General features: G+C 39.9%; 1 protein-coding gene across 1 annotated transcript in view; it reads right to left on the reverse strand.

Moving 5' to 3' along the window:
• The window catches only part of col19a1 (collagen type XIX alpha 1 chain), a 79,445-nt gene extending 64,742 nt beyond the window's left edge, over positions 1 to 14,703 (reverse strand). Inside the window, exons 1-8 of the mRNA XM_068741175.1 lie at positions 14,616 to 14,703; positions 13,985 to 14,059; positions 13,793 to 13,892; positions 8,381 to 8,504; positions 7,996 to 8,271; positions 7,211 to 7,291; positions 6,541 to 6,660; positions 2,243 to 2,287 (exon numbers count right to left, since the gene is read on the reverse strand). Of these exons, the coding sequence (XP_068597276.1) occupies positions 2,243 to 2,287; positions 6,541 to 6,660; positions 7,211 to 7,291; positions 7,996 to 8,271; positions 8,381 to 8,504; positions 13,793 to 13,892; positions 13,985 to 14,059; positions 14,616 to 14,703 (909 nt within the window). The remainder of the gene's footprint in view (positions 1 to 2,242; positions 2,288 to 6,540; positions 6,661 to 7,210; positions 7,292 to 7,995; positions 8,272 to 8,380; positions 8,505 to 13,792; positions 13,893 to 13,984; positions 14,060 to 14,615) is intronic.
• Between the last annotated feature and the right edge of the window lie 8,278 nt (positions 14,704 to 22,981).

Here is a 22,981-nt window from a genome sequence, read left to right on the forward strand (position 1 = left end):
TAAAACTGTGCTAAATAAGTATCTACAACTTTTTATTGTGTACACATTGGTGTCATAAAGATAAACCCCAGACTCCAAAATGCACTCACAGCTCAGTTTGACAAGGAACCACACACTTGGAGCATGACCACACTGACACAAAAACAAGTTTGGGACCTATAGGTAGCAAATTCCCATCAGTAAAGTTTACTTCGTCAGCCCAGTGCATCGGTGCAGCTTCAGCAAAGTCTATAGCATGTTGTAAGATTATATGCTGTAAGGGAATAAGCTGCTGGAGGCTTATTCCCCTGCAACCATCTTCCTGATTACTGATTCTTCTCAAGCTACCGAGCCTCTACTTTCCACACTCTCTGCCAGAAATGTACGAGATGTTTTGCAACTTGTTGGATCTCTTATTAGCGTGTAACCTTTTTAGATTCATGAACTGAGTCGGCCCACAAAAGCAGCCACTTTGTGTTTGCTCTTCTCTAAAGTCTGAAAAAAAATGTACGGCTGCAGTCTCAGAAAGTATTACACAGTACTACAGTACTACACAGTAATAGCGTACAAAGCAAGACTATTTTGAAATGGTTACTAGCCTTAAATCAGGGCCGGGGTACTGTCGGGACAAACTGAGCATTTTAATGACGGATTGCTCATGAAGTGCAAGAGTAGTTTCCACAGACCTGATTCTTTCTCATTGGTCTTTGAAATTGAATTCTGTACGCCAACCAGCAGACATAGGTTTTTGTTTTCTTGTTTTAAATCTGTGCTTTCAGAACACATGGATGACAGGAAGGGTACGGACGAATGAGCGACACTTCATACTGTTCAAATGGCAGGATACTGAAGCTTATTTCATGATGGCTCTTGAGTGGGAAATCCCCCTCTTCACCTCTGTGTGCACTGCTAATTAAATGAATGAATGTTGTTTCCTGAATTCACTGCTGGAGTCTTCTATCTGGGCTAAAATTCTATGTGGGTTCTATGCATTAACATTGATATCAAAGCTACTTGGAGTACTTTCGATGTAGACTCCGCCTGTATGCTATTGTGACATAAGGGCCATTAAGAGTTATTCTATATTCCCCATATCAAGGTTCATTGGTAAAAAAGAATATCACTACGCATTGGGATTAGTGACTTTTCTGGACACAAGTCCAGATTTAAACAATTATCCACATCCAGAAACAAACATGTATTGGTGCAATCTACAGTGCAGTACTATTGATCATGTAAAAGCAATGAGATATCGAGTAGATGTGATTACTTTCCGTTGCTGCATATCCGATCCGACCAACCTCTTATTCAAATTCATGAAAGCTATTCTCACAATGAGTCACTGAAACAACAACCAGTTACTGGCATTAGAGCAAACGGCGCTTCCTGGTTGACGTCCTCCTTCACTGAAGGGGTTTAACACAGGTATTCAAGATATTTAAAATCTGGTATACAAACTGATGAAGATTCCACAAAAAGAGAGGAAAATTCCCAACTCTCAAGCACTGTGACCGTCACAGCAACACGGAGCTACAAAACAAGAACAAGATTTTTCAACAGTTCTATCTCAATCTAAATGTCTGCGACTCCTGAGGGGGGGGGGGGGGGGGGGGGCAGAGTGGCTGCAGACAGATATGTATTGTAACAAATATCCATCAAGGCATGAAAGCAATCTGTTTTTCATCCAGCAGCAGAGAGGTCCAACAGTTTACCAAGAGGGCATAACTGAAGCTGAGGCAGGGAGCGATCCAGCCCCCTGCATGAATTCAGCCTGGCCATCCAGTAGAAATAATTCAATCCATTACTGGCTTCCCACCCAGGGACACTGCCAACTGTGTACACTGCCTGGAAGCCAGGCCAAACCAGCAGCAGCACTGTTTGTGACAGAACCCGTGTCTGTAACAGTACCATTCACGCGGTGCCAGCCAGGCACCCACTAGCTGGTTTAATTTACTTTTGAGATTGCTTTGTTTTCTGTGCCGCCGTCATACGGTCAGCACAAAGCAAGCTCCTGATTCAGTCCAATGATGTTAGAAAAATCCTCCCAGACAGGGTCAGTGCATGCTCCATGAATCATGAAAGAAAGAGTTGCCATCTGCTATTCACGGGATCTGAAAATGATACGCAAAAATAAACACACACACAAAGTCAGGCCGTTTGAATTCTTAAAATGATTTACGAGATTGACTAAATAAGTTCACGTCACACACAGCTTGGGGGGGTCACTGGGGTGTTCTGAGGGTGAGATCAGTGAGTGGTCTACCTTTGGTCCTGGGTTTCCCTGAGACCCAGCCTCGCCCATTTGCCCCTGTGGTAAAAACAACAACACACAGAGCAGTTAGTGAAATGTCTCTCATTCACACATTAGTGGACAGCTTCATCCGGACTCATTGTTTCATCTGCCATCTTGCTGCTACTACAGCTGTTCCCGGCGTTCCTCCTGAGTGGCTCAGCAGCTGCAGAAAGAGATACCATTACCTAACAACTGGAAAGCACAGATCTGAACCTTGTTCATTGTGTCATTTTAAATGCTGTCCTTTTTCCTTTTCTTTAAAAAAAAAAAGAAAAAGAAATAAAAAAGCTTCGACTCTCTCAGAAAAGAACAGGAAAATAAAACATGAGGAAAGAAAATGAAACTAAAGAAATTGAAATTCTGACAGTATTGTTGAGAGAGAAAAGATGAAGATGTGGTTTGTAAAAAGTGGATAAATCTGCATGCTGTTACTCACGTGCACACAGTCTGCTAGAATGCCTTAGCTTTGTTTATCAACCCCTGCCTATTCAAGGAAGATTAATATTCTTGAAAACCTACATATGTTTTTATACATACACAATTGATCTCATACAAAGCTTTTCTTTTATTCTGCATTCATGTAAATTTATTCAACCATGGCCTTTTTTGAAAAGGTGAAAATATTTCAACAGAGGTGGCTATAACAGGAATAATGACATTTCTGACTTTGGTGTGCATAAAAAAAACACCTTCAGTATATTTCTAGGATTTATTTGCTTTGCAGTTTCAGTGGGTGTAAATTGAATTAGAGGCTACTAATTGAAAACACAAGCCAAAAGGACACTAGAGTTGTAAATGGTGCAAAACAAATTAAGGGTGTTGTAAAAGGGAAGAAGTTTTAATTTCACCATTATGGCTGTGTTATTATTTTTGCATGGACACGCAGGAGCAGTAAATCTAGTAATACGAGGGTTTATGTGCAAGGCCACAGAAAATGGATTTCTTTTCAAATAAGCTGCATTCTTATGACCCAATCCTTATCTTTTTAATTTCCTTAGGGATTCTGGATTAATCATAGCAGCTTAATCCCTTTGCTTTGGACTACAATCCTCCATCACACCCTGACTGTAATGCAGGATAGTACATTCTGTTGGACTTACCCAGCAGACTAATCCACACACACTTTCTCAAGAAGCCCTCCTTGCAGGTCACAAGCAGTGCTTCATACTTCCCATTGTGGGTGTTTCATACGCCCCAAATTGTACTAGATGTCTGATTAATCACTACAAAGTCAAGCTAAATTGCTAATAAGTATACTCTAACTCCTTTTTAATCTCAAACAATTTCTTATATCCCTAATTAAGTGTAGTGCTGTTGCAGTCACAGACACCTTTTTAGTAGATTAGGGATCAACATGAATGAAATGTGCTCTAGCAGATGTGCATCGCTCAGTTCACACAACTCTTCTTCACTTAGTCTCTCAGTGGTGGGTACATATGAATATTTGAAAACCCCATGAGATGTGAATTTTTTGTTGTTGATCAGCAACATTTTGTTGTCTTAAAAGTATTTGCTCACTCAGAGTGATGCTTCTGTTCTAATTATTAATGAAGCTAAATCAACATGACTTATTTTCAATTTGTTAGTGTCACCAAAAATTAATTCAACTCAGTTGATCAAACCTGTACAAAGTAATTGAAATGATCGCATAGCATCTTTGTCCTTTTACTAAATGCTGAAATGGCACTAGAGCAGCAGTCCCTGATAACATATTGATTTTGCTCATGATTTAATCAAATGCAGAGATTTAACATAAGAAAGGGCGACATTTCCTTCTAGCTTCACCTCTCATGCTGCGGCCCACAAAGGGATGATGTGGAGAATGAGAACAAAACGGATGGAACACAATTCAGGTCAGACATTCACAACCTTCATATAATAAATAGTCATGAGCAAACATGTATATAAACACACACACACACACACACACATACATAAATCGAGAAAATATATAGAAAGAGTTTAACAGCAATGTCTGCATAAACCATATTTACGAAATATTTACAAACACGCTCTCAACAATGACAAACATGCAGATTGAATACTAGCATGATGTGCCATTTTATAACAGCCATCTGAAACACAAGCCACAATTACCTGAACATGCTTTTAATCCAAAGTAGGACAATGGATCCAGCATCATTAAAAATACCACTAAACTACTACTACTGTACTCTCTGCTTGTCCCTTGAGGGGTCGCCACAGCAAATCAACCTTCTCCACTTCACCCTGTCCTTTGCATCGTCCTCCCCAACACCAGCCACTCTCATGTCCTCCCTGACTACATCCATGTATCTTCTCCTGGGTCGACCTCTAGCCATGTTCCCTGGCAGCTCCATCCTCAGCGTCCTTCTACCGATATAGTCCCTGTCTCTCCTCTGGACATGTCCAAACCATCCAAGTCTGGCCTCTCTGACATTATCTCCAAAATACAACTAAACTATATAGAGTTAATGTTTTTTTTTGTGAGGGTTAATGGTGGCGTTCTTTCACCATCTCATTAGGCCGGTTTACCAACACCCAACAAGAGAGCCTCGTCTTGAACGTGAAGCCCCTGATCAAGTTTTCACTTCACTTCATTGATTTAGTGTTCAAGCCTGTACCGGTAATAGGATTTGCTAGGAATTTTGTTCTTCAGTAAGTAAAAGAATGATGACAATTATTGATTTGTTGAAGACCTGATATTAGATTTCCGATGTTAACAGCGTGACTCATAGCACAACACATGGTCCACAGGACTGATAGAAAAAGAAGGGCAGGAGAGTGATGAAGAAACGGTTTGTTGGACACTTCCAGTACAAAATAAAAGAAAGATGGATTATTGTCTGGATCAGGAGGACACAAAACGCATTCATAGACACACTAACACCACAAATACATATAATACATCATGTGATAATAATTTTATGGATTATTTCCTGAGAAATTCAAACGTTAAGATGTTGAATGCCGCAACTTGCAAAATCAGTGCTCAGGAAATTAAAATCTAAAATCGTAGATCTGGCTCTAAATCCACAACTCCAGCAAAAAAAAAAAAATTGTTCCACCAATTTCACTGAAATCAGTCGATCTGTCGTTTCTGCGAACAAGCACAACTGGTGAAAAATAACCTTGACAGGTAAAAAATAGGCTGGCATGTGATCTTACAAACCATGTTTAAATGACCACTGACTTAATATTAAAGCTTACAAAAAAAATGCAAGATTTAAAAACACAAACCCTGCCTACTAAAAATCTGTTTGGCTGTTCATTGTGCCTTTTATGAAAGAAACACACACTTTGTCCCATCCAGGAATAAGTGAAAGAAAAGTACAACAGCCATCCTGCAGATCTTAATCCCACAGTGTAATCGTGTTAATTAGACAATTAGATAAGACCACAAGGCCCAAAAGCCTTGTGGTCTTATCTGGTGTACAGTACAGAGCCATCGCCTCTTCAACCATGTGGATTCCAATCATAGCTGAGTACATTCTACTTTGGTTCTTTTTTTAAACCTTGCCCTGACAGCTAGGGAACGCTTTTTGTCCTGGCCTTGGTGGTCTTTTTTTCCTCTTTTGTCATCCTCCAATCAATACAACAATTTTCAGGGACAAAGCATTTACCATTTACAATTTTAACTTTTCAATGAGCTGTCATGGAAAATAGATGCTCCTCTTTCTGAACAATTGTGTATATATGACAAATGTGTAATTTCCCAATTCAAACACCTTTGGGGATTTGGGGAAAAAAATCAATCTTCTGAAGCTAATTGTAGAACTTCTGAACATTGTCAGACAAAGCACAGACATTTGCTTCATGGGAGAGAGGTGTAGCCAGCCAAGTGGTAATACTGCCTATGATTAAATCAGTGTTCCTGCATGATGTATGACTTACAGTGAATATTGGCACAGTATTTCCCCACACACTTCTCTCCTACAGGAAAAGCATTGGACACTAACATTTAATTTATCCACGCATGCTTCCATCAAAAAATAAATTGTCCTTATTTCACCATCATAGAATATGGTAGAATAAGGACAGAAGTAAGTATTAGTAAGCAGTAGTATGGCCTTATGCTGAGGAAGAGTACCACAAATGTGATGCCCTTTGCCCAGTGATGTAAAAATCTAGCCAATCCCTTTGTTGACAAATGTTAATAACAGATCTAACACTGAGCTCATGTTATTTCCATTATTTGAGAAGTCCTCACAGTCCAGATGGAAATCTCTTACATGTTTCTGATATATTTTAATCAATGAGAATATCTTGTAGTGCTGAATTAATGTTACCTTTTCAGCTGGACATGGACATCTGTCAGCAGGTTGTAAATCCAGCTGAGACAGCATCTGGGGGAGCTGGGCTGTAACCAGGGGAGGGAGAGTCCCATTAAATGTCTTCTTGGATTCACACTGGATCAATAGGGCGGAGAAAATATCACCATTTAGGCATTGGTCATGTTTGCTACATGTTTTCATGTTCAAGTGAGCTGGTATGCATTTCCACTTGAAAACAATAATAAACACGTTATGTTGTAAAACCTCGAAGATGGAGTACGAAGCAGATGAACGGCATCCTGCTCAAGTTTGTGACAGTAACTTTACACTGACCATGACAGCATGTTTATGGAGACACAGAATGGTGAGGGGTCATATGGCATTGTCATTTGGGATCCCTGTAACAGTAGCTTTTATTGATTTCATAGTGACGGAAGATAACTGTTTGTTGTCAGGGGATGCACCTCCTTATGGACAACAAAAACCCTTGCTACAATTTCAATTTCTGATGAACAGCATTTAAATCATTTGAGTTTTGTTGAAATGTGAAAGAAAGCAATATTTATTAAATTGATTTCTTTATCATAACTAAATAATTTTAATAAATTCTCACAGCTCAATTCTTCCAGTCGTTTTATTATAATACAACGTGAGCATTCTTACTGTAGGATCACAGGATTTTTACCTGTGGCTCCTGGAGCTCGCAGCAATTTTCCATTTCAGCCATGTAAGGGTCGCAGTAGATCAGAATTTGTTTCATTTCAATCTGTGGAGAAGAGTCGTCATTAAGAGACCATTTCAGGATCACATTATAGTTTCATCATCACATAAAGCTCCTTTTTAGTGCTCTCCACAGCTTCACAGAGGACACAACTGCTCAACTGTATGAACAGTTGCTCATAAGCTGCTTTGTCTTGAAGACGTCCGAGGGTTGCCAATAGAAAATAATTCAAATTCTGCCCGACTTGTAACTGTTTCAGATCCTAAATTGAAATCCTTGCATTTCTTCAGATTTAATAAATTATATCCAAATCACATAAGTGAAAAAAGTAGTGATGACATGAATGTGGAGGTAGGCAGAATAAGCTTTGGCTTCAGCCTACTCCTTTTCAGACTTTTATTTTTTGTTATTTTTAAACATTGTATTTTGTAAAATTGTCCATTTGTCTGAATAAAAACATTATTATATATATTAATTCGGTTTTACTCAGAGGCAATGGATGACCTAAATTAATGCTGACATCTTTTTTTGGCTTTTGGAAATTTGAGAGAATTAGCATTACCGCATATGACACAGAGATTAAGAAATTGGGCCCCTGGAGTCTGTTTTCAGCATTTTCATAAGAACTGAGGGTGCAACGTAAAGGTTCGTCTTCCGACGAAAAATCACTGGACACATAGAAAAAGTCCTGAAGCAAAAAAACAAACACAGTGTAGTAGCTTTGACAATTTGTTTTTTGTGGGACGTACATCTACAGGCCGTCCGTCTTCCATTCTTGTGGTGATGAGAGTCCGTGCGCCGAGTTCCGTGTTGTCCTTCTCCTCCGTGAGTCTTCTTTCTATTAGTTTGCAGTCCATGTAAACAGAGACAATGTTCCTCTGCACGCCAATGCTCAGTTTGTGCCACTGGCGATCAAAGAGGGCGTGCAGGTCACGGCTCTTAAACGTATAGCGGAGAGTGTTCTTTAGCAGGCCCTGGTAGGAAATCTCCACTGCCTTCGAGCCACCATCAACCACAACAGATATCTGTGGGGCAAAGATGAGATTAAAAATTATTTTCTGTCACATCCATGCTAATATAAGGATATTTCTAGATACTTAAAACGTGTCATGAATAATATACAGCAGAGCCCACCTGACTGCTTCCTGATAAGTCAAATACCCGCCAAAGGTACCAACGGTCTTTTTTTGTAGTTCTTCTAACCCGGATAATGGTGACTAGGGAGTACTCGCTTGAAAGCCCATCTGGAAATATTACTCTGAAAACATAAAAAAATAAACACCATTAAAACATCCTGAAAATGAAAGATAAACAGAGTCAAACGTCCCAATATTGAAATTGTTTGAAGGCGTTCCATGGCTGAAAAAAAATGAAGCAGCCAATCAGCTTTAATGTTCAATAAAATGTTTCAGTATCTTTTTAGCCAGAGAGTCTTTTGCATCAATAAACCCTGACGAATGCGACTCCATTTAGCCTGATGAATTTTATACAAGCTTACCGTCATTCACGTAATGAAAACCTACAGAAATGCATCCAAGGACACAGCAGCCAGTCTTTTCCCTCGCAGAGATGCTGTCTGTGTGTTACAGTTTCAGACTTGATACAGAGTGCGGCACAGCTACATTTATACGCGTGACCACAGCTGCTCTGTAAAGTCAAATAACAATTCACAGTTTCCGTATTCCAGCAGAACATATGCAGTGACAATGGGGCAGTGACAACTTATGCCGTAATTCAACTCTCAGCCCCCACACCCACATTTCCCAAATTTTACACATGGGGTAAAAAGAACAGCAAAACACTGTACCCTTCAAAATCGCTCTAACCCTAGCCTTACCTCTACAGTCTAGATGTAGATTAACAGTAAAACGTGGATGAGCATCAACATAATAAATCAAGATCAGCCAAAAATAATAATAATGCAATGATAAGGTCACGGAGAAGGCAGCATGCAGCCCGGGGAGGGAGAGCGAGAGGCTTTTCTCAGACAGGTTGGAAATTAGTTTTTACTCCAATATATCATCTCTTGTTCTCGCTGAGCCTCATACCCTTGTATATTGTGTCTCTTAAATTCTTTCAAATTTTGGTGTAAATGGTACATGACCAAAATGATAAATATACCAAGTTAAAGCTTGACAAATTAAATGCTTCTATGAAGAGGCAAAGGAAGGTTATTTGTTGCCCAAGGGCTCAAATGACTATTTCAGCAGCAAATCAATATGAGAGAAGGCAGGGTAATTTGTAAAAAAAAAAAAATAGGATTTATAGAATTCACTCGATACGGAATATGTCAATGTTTGCACGTACATTCACTGTTTTTAATTGCAGGTTAATAAAAGAGGACGGGAATCAGCAAAAACACCCTAACATGAATAGTACAGTGAAACGTCCTGTGGAGCAGACGCCACTGAGCTGCTGTCTGTTCACACGCTTGATACAAAGTCTCCAACCAAGTCTGCTCTTATTTCAAAACAGTCTGTCTACAGTGCAGTACAGATGATCTCTGAGGGTTAAAGGTCCAGTGAGCCCATTTTCACTACCATCTGTGGATAAATGGCAAAATGTGGAGGTCGTGTGGGTTGATCGATGCATGACTGATCTTCAGCATGTTTATAAGTGAGAAGAAGCAGCCAAAATGTATCTGTGTTCACTTTAACCACTCTGACACCAAAGTAGAAAAGTATCATTTTAAATGTACTATATGTGATTTAGCTGAATCTGCAATTTTCAGCATCATGCATCATGACTTGGAATTGGCCAATATATTCCTAAAGAAACATGACAATGCTTCCAAACTGATTCCAGGCTTGGATTCTGCAGTGTGAAGTAGAGATAGGAGTGAGTCCCGAGCCTGAACAGAAGAACAGAAGATCACACCCGGGCTGTCAACAGAGGTATAGTCAAAACTAATTCCATTTTTACATGTGCTTTCTGGAAGTCATCAACATGGTCGAAACATCCACTCCACCATGCATGTTGCTTGGCTGATGCAACCGCTGTTATAATCAGACTCACTGGTTTGACATCATGTCACAGCAACACTACCGGCCTAGTAGAGCATCTCCCGGAAGCGGATTTAGTGTCCTGTCCTGTAAGAAATCCTATCCAGGAGGATTCTTTAAAGTGAGCAAGAGGAATCAGATTACTTTGGCTGAAATAATCATATCTCAAATAGTAGCCTCGTTGGCTCACATCCTCACACCTACCGGTAATCCTTCCTCGGATCAAAGTGGGCTCAGCAATGTCGGTCGGCGCATTAAATGCATCATTCATGCTAGAGCTTCCTGTTTCCTGTTTAACTTAGACATTGCTGTGCTTTTCAGAATGAAAGCAAGCAAGCTTCCAATGAACAGGCCAAACGCCTCGTGATCTTGGAAGACAAGGTTTTTTCATATACATCTGTGCCCGCGTGTCCATGTGATTTGTATATGTTATTCATTCATTCATTTTCCATCCGCTTTGTCCGTTATCGGGTCGCGGGCCAAGCTGCCTATATCAGGAGTCAATGGGCGAGAGGCGGGGTACACCGCCAGTTCATCGCAGGGCAACACAGAGACAGACAATCAGCCACACATACACTCACACCTATGGGCAATTTAGCATCATAATATTTCAATAAATAGATGTTCCCCTGCAGACATACTTCATGGACAATGATGCTGCAGTAGCAAAATCCCACAGCGAAAAGTGTGTAATATATTAATGCATTTTAGACCTCAACATGAAATTGTTTTCTGCTGCACTGTAGCATCATGGAGTGTTCGCGTCAACTTGGTTGTCTTGTGCACAACCCTGGACAAAATTTAAAATACCTGAGTGTTGATTTAAAATTAAATGTGTTTAAAGCTAAACCCTTCACACTGTTGCAATTCAAGGCTAAGAGGCTGCACAACCTCCTAATGAAATATATTTTAAATACAGCAGAAAGAAAATACAGGCGCAGACAGAAAAAGAGAATTTATGAGATATTTTTAAGATATGGATTGCAGCAAGCCCACATATTTAATTAACCGGCATAACAGTCACAGCCATTGAAGCTGCAGACATAAACAATGTTAATTCACCCTTTAACACAATTTAAAAGTACAGCAGTGTAATCTTCAGCACTTAGACATAATGAAAGCAGCTTATTGTTGTCCATTCAACCATTTACTCATCATTACTTATGAGAGTCAGCGTTCCAAACCCACAAACCACATAATGAGACATTCTTGTCTCAATCAAAGGAGGTGTTAAAGGGGAAATCTTTCTTTTAAATGGCATTTATTTGCTTTAATCTTGAAGATAAAAAATTATTCTTTCCAAGGTCACAAGGAGGTTGGAGCCTAATCCAGACAGCGCCAGGCGATGGTCTGGGGACACCCTGCATGGGTCGCAAGTTCAAGATGGCGGAAACACAACTGTGTTTCCGCCATCTTGAACTTGCGACATGGGCTAAGTCTAGCAACGGATACGGTCCATGAAATCCAGGCTGCATTGAACCTTTTTAAATGATCATTTGACCATCTCTTCCGTCCTTCAATCATGTGGCGCTAGGCCTGTCACCCAGCAACATTGACTGGTGAATCTGATTGGTTAATAAGTAGTCATAGTAAAACCTGTGCAGTGCATTGGAAGTGGTAGCCAAATCTGTAGCAGCAGTAAAAGAACTAAATCTGGCTGTAGTAAAAGCTGCATGATAGTATTTGTATTAATAGTGAGTGAATTTGTTGTGGTTGTGGAAGCAGTATTAATAGCAACAGAAATGAAATCAGACACTTTAATTTTAGTTTTCTTTTTTTGGGGGGGGGGACTTTATCCCAGTTTAAACCCTAGCTGTTTAGGTATGACTATTATGCTGTCGCACGCTGTTTTGAGAGAAAAAACAAAATAAATCAATAAAATAAATCATTGCCATTGTGCAATGCATGATGGGATATAGTGGGACAGACAGGAAGCATATGGTGGAACCTGCATTGTGGCATGCATCTGAGGGACACAATCCCTGAACTGAGATTCAGCTGCAGAAAGACAAACCACCACTCTCACACCTGCCATTTCACCTGCTTTGAATGTGTTTGAAACACCCAAACAAAATAGAAGAACAAGAACAAGGCACTTCTGCTGTGTTAACCACTATTTCACCATAAGAAAACATCAAACAGAGACATACTTCTAAACACAGACAGTAACTACAAAAGTGTGCTTTAATAAAAAATGGAGGTATGTTACGAATACATGCGACATTTTGCAGTGCAATTTGTCACCTAACAAATGCTCCTTGACTGTGCCAGTTCCGACTTGTGCACCTTAATGTGGAATTGTGCAAAAGCGGCTGGCAAAACATTATCCAGACCTAGAGAGTATCTGGATCTAGCACTGCACGTCCTGTGAGCAAAGTGAGTGATGTTTTAGTGGCTCTGGCAGGGGCAGAGGGGCCTCCCGCTTCGTGCAATTGCCCCAGCGTTCTCTCCCCAGCTGACATGCAGTAGCACCTGTCAAAGTACTTAGATAATTGGATATGAGAAGGATCACAGTGTTGCCCCCATAACCAATGGCACTGTCAGCAGTGTCATTGAGAGGCAGCATCTTCTTGTGCTACAGGCCCAGACTAAAGGAGGGAAGGGGGTGAGGTGAATGTATTTTCTGCTGGCTGACTGAACAGGGAAGGAGATCGCAAATCACCTCGCTAAAAGATTCTCGCCTGCGAGTGAGTGGCAGTAAATGTTTACAATCGCACGTCATGTAAAAATGCTAAATATAACCCCTCCCTGTGAAACCGACAAAGTGTCCTCTCGAACGGTTTCACAGCCTCGGGACAGAATAAATATGATATGCAAATAAAATAAAAGATCTAATCAAAACCATCAAAGTCAAGATGAAGCACTACAGATTCACGGCTTCCACTGGCCTGACTTGATACAGCTGATGGTACTATTGTAAGCGTAATAGGCTTTGATAAATATTGCATCAAATTCAAATCCTCACTATATTATTAAAATCAAGTGAATCAAAACGCGCCGACTCGTTGACCAGAGGAACAAAGGTCATCACTAAGCAGACCTTTAGTACGTCAATTATCCGCTTATTTTATTATTCCTGTCTTATTATCCGTGCTCAGAGTTTTCTTTTCTTTTCATTTATGCTCCACTTTATCTCTTGGGAGATTTCCAGAATAAACGCTGTATATATACCAATTTGGCTCGAATTACTCCCATTCCAACAGTTCACCTCACAGTTTGCCCTTATTAGCCAAAGCAAATGGAGCCATCGTTCAAGCTGGGTGTACCTGGGCTGCCTCGAGTCAACCATTTCATGAAATCCACTTTCGGTATTTTCTTTAGAGCATCACAGGAAGAGGACAAAAGCAAAATTTAAACCCTCATCCGCTTCGACACGAAAGATAGTATGCTTCCGTTCTGCTGCAGAGCCACAGCTGGAGCAGGACTGCTGTTTGCTGGATCGTGGCCGATATGCAGGGAGCCTTCCTGGGTTATCATCAAATGTCATGAGGAACCAGTGGACAACACCTGGACACATGCTAACAGACGCGAGGAAGCCACTCACTTTGTCGGCTTAATGAGAGGACTGCTTCCTAAACGAAACGATGGCAAGTCCTCCGTGGTCGTTCCTTTTCGAAGAAGAAACTTTTCTGTGAGATCGAATCCTGCAAACGGCATTGTAAAATTAGAAATTATCCTCAGCTTTAAACAAATCAAATGTTTTTATCGTTTTCAAAACAGTCCACTCAGAACATACCTGTGATTTCCAGGGGACGATCAAGAATATCAGAAAACCTGTGATCCTCTACATTGAGAGGGGGGCACGTGTCGCCTGAGGAAAAGCCACAGAGAATGGATCGGTCACATTTTTGACTCGTCTGAATAAATGGTAGATTGAATCATAAATTCATTTTGACAGCATTCTATGTTTCACTTTTTTTTAAGAGCAGAAAATCAATAAAACTTTCTCTTTAATTCAAAAACACTGAAAAGGCTTTGTGATTTAATTGGAAGGCAGTTCTCTCTGTGTGCTTTATTGTGAACTAAATGGAAGAGGGGCTTAATGAATGTCAAAACACTTTACCAAGACTTCAAACACATCAGCTAGATTCCTGATATTAGAATGGTTTATCAGTGTAAAACAACTATGAGTAATAGATGTTTTCCAAAAAGAATGAAGCCATGTTTTATCTTCTTGTGGGGGGAAAAAAATGACATTTAAGAACATAAATGTTAAACATCTTTTCATAAATTGATGAGACATAATTAGTTTTATTGATAAAATGCTATTTTGAAAACTGAATATTTAACAGAAGCACATCCTGGACTATTATGCTGAAACATTTTTCAAAATGGTACTGAAGACGAAAACTGAGGACAACACTCACTTGTTTGTTCGCTCACTGCCATTCCGGAAGTGTAAGGAATGGCATTTACAGTCCAAAGGAAAGCTGCCCATTTCAACAAGCGCATCATGGTTCCTACACGAGAAAGCAGACCACTTGAAAGCCTGCAAGGAAACACATTTTTATTTATTTATTAACAAACAAACAGTTCAATCATTATATTTGTTCAAAATGAACACAATGAATAAAACACAAAGGCACCACTAATGGATGAAACTAAGAAAATAACAATGTGCCTGAATCTGAAGTAAATCTACTAATCTGATGTTTAGCCTGATTTGAACAGCAAATTCAGCACTGAAACAAACCGGTTTCTGTTCACCGAGGAAAGTATTTATATGTGCCAGCGACCATATTTCAGTATTCAATTGTCTTCTTCTATGCGTGACTTGTCAATTGGATACATCCACTAAAAAGGTTTATGCGGTTTCTTCTGACTGTAAGTCATATCTAACCCCCCCCCACCCCCCCCCCCCCCCTGCATGTCCCAACACATCCGTAAAGCCTCTTTCTCTATTTACATTGACTTGTTTGACCTGCAGAAAGCGCCTCGCTGTCCTTTGTTCGTTAGTTTTCAGGAGCACCTGCTTTTACAGCGATGAATGGATGATGACTCCAGTGCCACTAAATGATTATACTCTGGAGTCTGTGTTTATGTTAAGGTTTCCGTTGTTATCATGCAAGCCTGGCAGCTTCAGGAGAGAGTGTGTAAGTCATTCGTCTGCGTGTTTATCGTCTTGAATTAGCTGAGGGACTGTGCTAATGCAGTCAATATATTAAGAATAAAAGTGTTGTAAGAAAAGAAAAAAAAAGTTATGATTGATTCCAGATTTCTATCAGAAATTAAAAACACAGACAGTACATGAGTTTTGGCTTCTCTCTTCCTACGACTGTACTCTGGTTTTAGTCACAAAGCCAGTGCCTTGATCTTTATTTCTGTGCTCTATTAACTCTCTGTCGCGTTTTGATCTGTAAGCTGTCAGCATGCGTCTTGATCAAGGACATCATGTACAAGGATCAAACATGGAGCCCTTCAGTTTACAAGAAAGTCCATAGATGCCAAACTGCAAAGACAGCATGACATTGTTTGGGGGACAGAGTCATCCCGGATGGTGAGAGGCTGGTCCAAAGTTAAGTCAATACATTCAAATACTTGTCCAACTCAAACAAAACACTTTCAGCTTGCTTTGCATTGCTTTGCAGGGAAAATCAGACGAGTGACGATCACTGAACATGAAATATTTTGGACTTTCAAAGCAGGTGAAAAGAAAAGTGAGAACTCAAAGACTCACAGGTGTGACAGTGAATAAATGAATGTTTTAATCTACTTTGGTTTGTTATTATTATTATCTTAAAACATCACTAGTTGGATCCCTTTCTTTGTTGGCTCAAAAGAAAGGCAAATCATTCCTCACTAATGCAGTTTTGACAGCACAGCTGCAATCCTGTCAAGAAGACTATTTCCTTCCTACCTGGGGCGCATTATTCTATTTCCAGCATTTTCTCCAGTCTGAACCCAGAGCTGAGAGTGACGCGCCACAGACCACAATTCACCAAAGAAACTCGATTTCTAAGAACAAAGTGTGACCAACACTATTATTCACAAGTATCTCCTCTTTAACAGAATCCTTTATGGGAGGAAATCAAACAAACAAAAAACCCTGAGGATAAAAGTTTTCTCCCCCCCCTTTGATTACGCGCATGCACACTGACGACATTTGCGCCTTCTCCCGCTGGATCACAAAGTTTGACAGCATGGCGCATGGAGATGAAGTGACCGTGCCGGGTTACAAACTACTACAACCATGCATGGGCCGACTGGGCAGCACTACAGAGGTGTCACGTTGCTTCTCGGATTGAATGCGTAATGGCATCCCTGTCATTTCTGCGAAATGCAAACCACCAAGGGCTTGCAGTCACAATTGTTCCACATCTTTAAACTGCATTATTCTGATCAGACCACACGGACAAGCACGTCCGCTGCTCCATCTCTCACTGCTTTTATCTGTTTTTACCGGTTATTATCACGTACGGGAGACACACGGCGTCAAACATTCGGATAAGTTGTCTGCCCATCATCCGATTCGGATCAATAACTTCCCTGCAGACTAACGCTGTAAAATCAAAAGGAGCGTGTTTCTCTGCGCAACCGCTGATTGGCTGGGTGCTTTTTATTTGTTGGTTAATTACAGGATAACCCGGTTCATATTCATGCGGCGTCAGTCGTCCTTAGTTTATAACGAGAGATGCAATACGGCGCGTATTCAGTGCAGCAAAGCGTTGATGAATGAGAAGTAAACAGAAGCAAGTAACACACATCAAAGTCATGCACAAAAAAAAAAGACGATTTAACTCCAAGCGACAAAAGATGCAAAGAATGTCCGATATAGAGTTTTCTACAGATTAACACGCTAATACTATTTTTTCTGTGACATAAATGTGGTCAATAAGTACTTACAGTTGCTGATAAACTTTCCTCTAAGGCAGAAATAAATTTAAAAAAAAAGAGTGGGAGAAAAAAGCTTAATCCATGAGCGATAACGATCAGTCTCGATTCCGGATTCCAGGACTTGTAAATTAAAGTCACGGTGGGATCGCCGGCTGGATCGCGGGTCCTTATTAGTTGCACAGTGGCCCTCCCACTCTGTCATTCTTACTGAGATGCAACGACAGAGACTTAAGGAGATCACACACCGGCAGCGTTCACGTTAGAAATAAATGCCCTACGGGGCTCGACCAAACTCCATGCTTATCTGAGGTAGGCGCTTGAGACGAACATAATATAATGTATTATCATCTCATTAAATTGTTCCAAAAACTGGAGGGGGGGGGGGGGCATATTTTCAATTCTTTTAAACAAATTTCATCTCGATGAGATATTTATATATGTATATATATATAAAAATAAAATAAAAATCAGCTGTATAAATTACAATCTTAATGTGAGCGATAGCGACATTCGGGTATTTTCAGCATATGGGTGATTACACAGAATTAAGTGAGCTCTCAGCTGTACAGGCAGGCCTGATGCAACAGCTATACTCCTAACATTCCTAACTCTATTTTAGAAACAAGACGCCCATGTTGCAATACTATACTCCCATATGATGGCAACAACTTTCATAGAATTCACTTTACTCTATGTGGAGATTTTCAAATTGCAGGGTGAAATCTCTCAGACTGTTTACTCCTCACCAATCATAAACTCACTTGAGGTGTGCTCCTGTAAAAAAAAAAAAAAAAAAAAGGTCTTTCCATATCTTTCTATTTTTCAAAATACTGGAGATGTTGCTGAAAACTATAGTTGAAGATTAAAGAGCAGGTCCTTTGTCCCCCAAAAGTTTTTGTAGGAACTGCGCACCGACAGCACCGAGCCCACAGAAACAGGTGTTCAGGCTCCACACATATCTGTTTGGACAGATGATTTCACAGCGCCCACCCATTCACTGCAGGGACTCACATAAATACAGCCGTGCTTTTCAGCTGAAAGAACGAAAGAGCAAATGGATTAGAGGACACCTGAAGACAGAAAGGAAGCAGATGGTTTTATTTCTTTGCTGATCATTATGGACTCATTACCGTCTTTGCTTTTGTTGCGGTTGCATTGTCCTAAGTGTGGAAGAAGAATTTGAACCAATTACTGCTTTGGTGATTTTTTTTTTCCTGCTATTGGAATTACATAAAATTGTATCTGACATAGTTTGCATGAAAGAAGCAGGGGTGGTGACATGATATTAATGTGAATGTTACCGTAATGAATATAATTATTTTGCAAATTGTCTGCCTTTCCATCTGCCATGCTTACTGTCCAAGCATCAGTATCAAACCAGTGGTCATTGGTTTAGGACTGGATTCATGCTCTTACTTCATTTCACTAGCAGTTAAGGAATGTCTTTTTATAGCAATAATGGGTTGACAACCATTGTTGTGGACAATTAAATTCAATGTGAATTCAATCAATATGTTTTTGTAATAAATTGAATAAATGGTACTAAAGTAACAGTAAACATAGATGAGTATTTTGGGACTGCATCTTCAACCCGTCACACAGTTTGTTATGCCTTTGCCGCAACAAAATAGTGATTCAGTGCAAAACAGAAAGCTAATGCAAGCTACCACTTGGTGCACCAAGGTAAATGTTCCAAACACACTAAAGTTAATGACATCTTACAAACTCCAAGGTCCCCAAAGCAAACAGGAGGCTTGAAAACACCCTGGAGGCCAGGGTTGTTCAAGAACAAACATACCTTGGACAGGAAAACAAGCTTAATTTTTCTTGTTTTTTTGTCAAGTCTTGATTTCTAACTGTAGCTCATTAATACTAGTACCAAATATTTGAAACCTTTACTTTCTGCTGATGAGATAAATACACTTTGATTCACATCCAACATATGATGTTTACTATTTTTCTTTGGAATTCCACCACTGGCAGCAGTGCCGTTGGTCTCATGGGTAAAGGTAAAGTGTTTGGTTATTGTTGGCCAAAACTGCAGGAAAAAAGGGAGAGCAATTTTACAATTAGGCAGCTTGAATTTCAAGTTGTTGTTTGTTTTTTAACTTAAAATCCACTTAATCACAGCCTGTCAAAAGTTTTCAGGATATTTCTTCAGAAGCTCCAATTAAAAGTGTTCAGCGAGGTACGAGAACAAACCAAACAGTAACCTGAGCGATATTTTTCATGAGACATACTGCTTTTGATTTGTTTTACTGGCATGAAATGCAATTGTATTTTTTTTTTTCTGGCAGCTGCAATTTGGCATCCAGTATTGCTTCCTGTACTTATTACTCTTCATTCACATTTTCTGACTTTGATTATAGAAAATAATTGTATAACTTAAACTGCAAAGATTTTTTCCCCCTTTAAAAACAGATATATGCTTGAAATAGTTGACCTGCAGTAAATTATCTTGACATTTTAGTCTGCATAGACAGTTCACACTGAGAAGTCAGAAAACAATGGAGACATGGGGACATATCACATGAAACAGATGGTCATACTAAACCTTATCTCAACTAATTACATTTACCGGCAGTGGCTCAGTGGTTTGGGCCCTGGGCTGGGAAGCGGACAAGTCCACTGTTTCCCCGGTACGAGTCCCAGCTCTGGTGTAATGTGGAGTGTGGGCTGGTGACTGGAGAGGGGCCAGTCTGCCTCCAGAGCACTGCCGAGGTGCCCTTGAGCAAGGCACCGTCCCTGCTAACGGCTCCAGGTGCACCCTCCTCCCTCGCCGTGTGCTAGGGCCCTTTGATACACGTATTAGTGTGTGGTTGTTTCAAGAGGCCCGTTGTTCTAGGGTGAGAATTCGACTTCATTGTGTGTGTCCGCAGATGATGATTAATAAAAGTATTTCATTTCATGTTTGGCATCCTCTTGACACGACTCAAAAAGTATTCCAGCCTTTAATCACAGAGAATGCTCTTTAAGAAAAACATTTCTGTGAACATGTATTGTTCAGAAAAACAAAGAGCATTTTTAGCACATGTTGAGATGTCAGTTTGATCCCTAAATTATTTATATTAAGCCTGAGTGTTTTTGTGTTGGTGATAATATTTATGTCAACTATTAAAATACACCTCTAACCCATTGCCAACATCCAACAGTGATTTGAACATGTTTGATGTTTCCTTGAAATTTTGATTTAATTCAGATAATAAAAGAATTGCAATCACATGTAAATTACTTATACCTTATGTTAAATCAAGTATTATTATCCACTCTAAACGAAAAAAAAAAGGCTGGTATCTTCAGTGTCGCATCATGGACTTTCAACGGAAACAAGACCCCAGGGGCTTTTTTGAAATGCTCCTCTTAGACAGGATGTTTGACTTTATTCGTACTGTAATACATTCTACTGTGTGACTGTACTTGTACGCTAGCATTCTATCTAATAAATATATACATCATCATCATCATCATGGTAACATTTGTCTATTCACTTTATCACAAAACTTAAAGAATCAAGAATCAAGAATCAAGAAAGTTTTATTGTCACTCCCCCACTCACATGAAAGGAACGAAAAATAGTACTCAGGTCCCAGATCGAGGCAAGTAACACACAATCATTTAACAGACAGTCATTTGGTGCAAACCTTTTTTTTTTCTCTCTCAAAATATGTACACATTATTTATTGCACAGATACCCGAATAGCATCATCCAACGGAGTGAAATGAGTACGACAAGGCAGCAGTAGTTGTGCCCTGATAGTCCACCTCAGAGTTATTCACTGTTCATAACTCTCACAGCATCAGGGAAGAAACTGTTTTTGAACCTGGTGGTTCTGGCCCTGATGCTGCGCAACCTTCTTACAGATGGGAGGGGGGAAAACTAAACTAAGCCTCGCCTAGCATAAATTGTCAGATACATATTATTCATATTCCACAAGCACTTGGAATGAGCTATTTGTTCAATACAATTCAAAGCTGCATTTGAAAGTGTGGCTCCTACAAACATTGGCCAGAATGACACACAGTTTTGTTATTTACTGACAGCGTCTTGCTGCGAAACATCAATCTGACCCCGACAACGTCTCACTATCATAAAGCCTTCACCATCACTCTGGCTGAGTGTTCCCAGCTAATAGTAGAAGCAGCATGTCCTAAACAAGAGAAGCTGATGCAATGAGAAAGCAACTTATGCAAAATAAAAGCAAATACGTGGCTGCACGTTAGAGATACAAATCAATACGGAGACACGTAATATTACCTTTACAGTACACCCAGACATTTCAAGGCCTCCGAAATACTTGATGGAAAAGTGTTGTTTAAGGAGAAACAAGTTGTTCAGGTGAATGATTTATGCACTGCCAGTACATAAACACACTCAAAACAAAAATTAGGGTATCATCATAAACATATTTATTGCTAAAACATACATTGGTACACACGATGTGCAGTATTCATTTATTCTTCTCCTTCAGGATGAGAGGAAGGGAGGAAGCTGGAGAACTCGGAGAGAACCCACGCAGAGAACATGCAAACTCACAGCATAGAAAAGCAAGAAGTTCAATTGAACCTAGAACCTTCCTGCTGTGAGGCAACAGCTCTACTCACTGCACCACCATGCTTCTCCTGTGCAGTATAGCATTATAAAATCATGCCTGACATTTTTCTTTTTTTTTTAACCACAAAGCACTTGATTCAATTTGATTCACTTATTCGTGCCGAGCTTCTTTTTCCTCTACTGGTTGATGCATAGCATACAGTACATGCATATACTGTACATAAATGCTCAATACGCACTGAACCAGAATCAGCAAACGTTATGTGACCAGATCTCCACTCCTGTATGTGTATATATATATGTAGCTTCTGTTTTGAAGCAGGTGTTTTGATCTATGGCACACATGTACAGTGTATTGATCAGGCTGGAACTGCTCTCAGTGATTGGATTCATGATCTGGAAATAGGATCCACACAAAATTATGTCTAATTGACACAGCAGCTGCAGAATGTTGTGGAGTTTCAAATGCACAAGAGTCAATGTGCCGCTTTCTGATCTATTTAATCTTCACCGTTTTCTCAATGTTTATTCAATATGAAATTGATCTGATTAATTCACTAAATCACATTACTGGTACTCAAATGTGGTTAACATAAGAGGTGTGTCAGTCTGTTTTGACCATCATCACATGCTTCAATCTAGTCTAATCTAGGTTTGAGGATCAGAATTAAAATACAGCAATAATTCAATGCTTCAGGAATATGAGTTGCTCTCTTTTCTGTGCTCTTGAAGCTAACTCCATGAGCTGTGTTTACCATAAAGTGTGTAGTACATATGCACGTAATGAGATAATACTGTATATGCCTACATTATAAGACAACAATGCAGTGTTGAATGAATTCTTTCTGCTCCCCTTAAGTGCACTAAATCACTCAACGGCCGTGTACGACAAATGAATTGTGTGTTTTTGTTTGGGCATGTGGGTATATGTTTCTGCAGGCCCAAGAGCATACACACATAACCTTAGCACACACTATTGTTTAGTGCAAACAGTCATTTGACTTGAATGTGAACAGGCTAATCACTGCACTCTGATTCAATTCATCTTTGTTGAAGGGTTTAAAGGCAAGACACCTGTTCCTTTTAAAGGATCATTTACCAGATTGTTATGGCAAAACACCAGACAAAGGCAGCTTACTTTGCGTCAGTAAACTGTACACAGACACGACCACTGATGTGTACCTTTCATGTGCTCATAAAAATCACAGAAGCTATTAAGTCGTTTCATTCATCATCTCTGAGAGCTCACCTGGACCTGAAAGCTTCCAGTATGCAGACAAAGACAAATAATTTAAACGATACAATAACCTGCCAGTTTGGCCTGCAGCTACAATTCTGTGGGGTATT

The sequence above is a fragment of the Brachionichthys hirsutus genome, chromosome 7 (genome assembly GCF_040956055.1).
Source record: "Brachionichthys hirsutus isolate HB-005 chromosome 7, CSIRO-AGI_Bhir_v1, whole genome shotgun sequence".
Taxonomy (NCBI): Eukaryota; Metazoa; Chordata; class Actinopteri; order Lophiiformes; family Brachionichthyidae; genus Brachionichthys; species Brachionichthys hirsutus.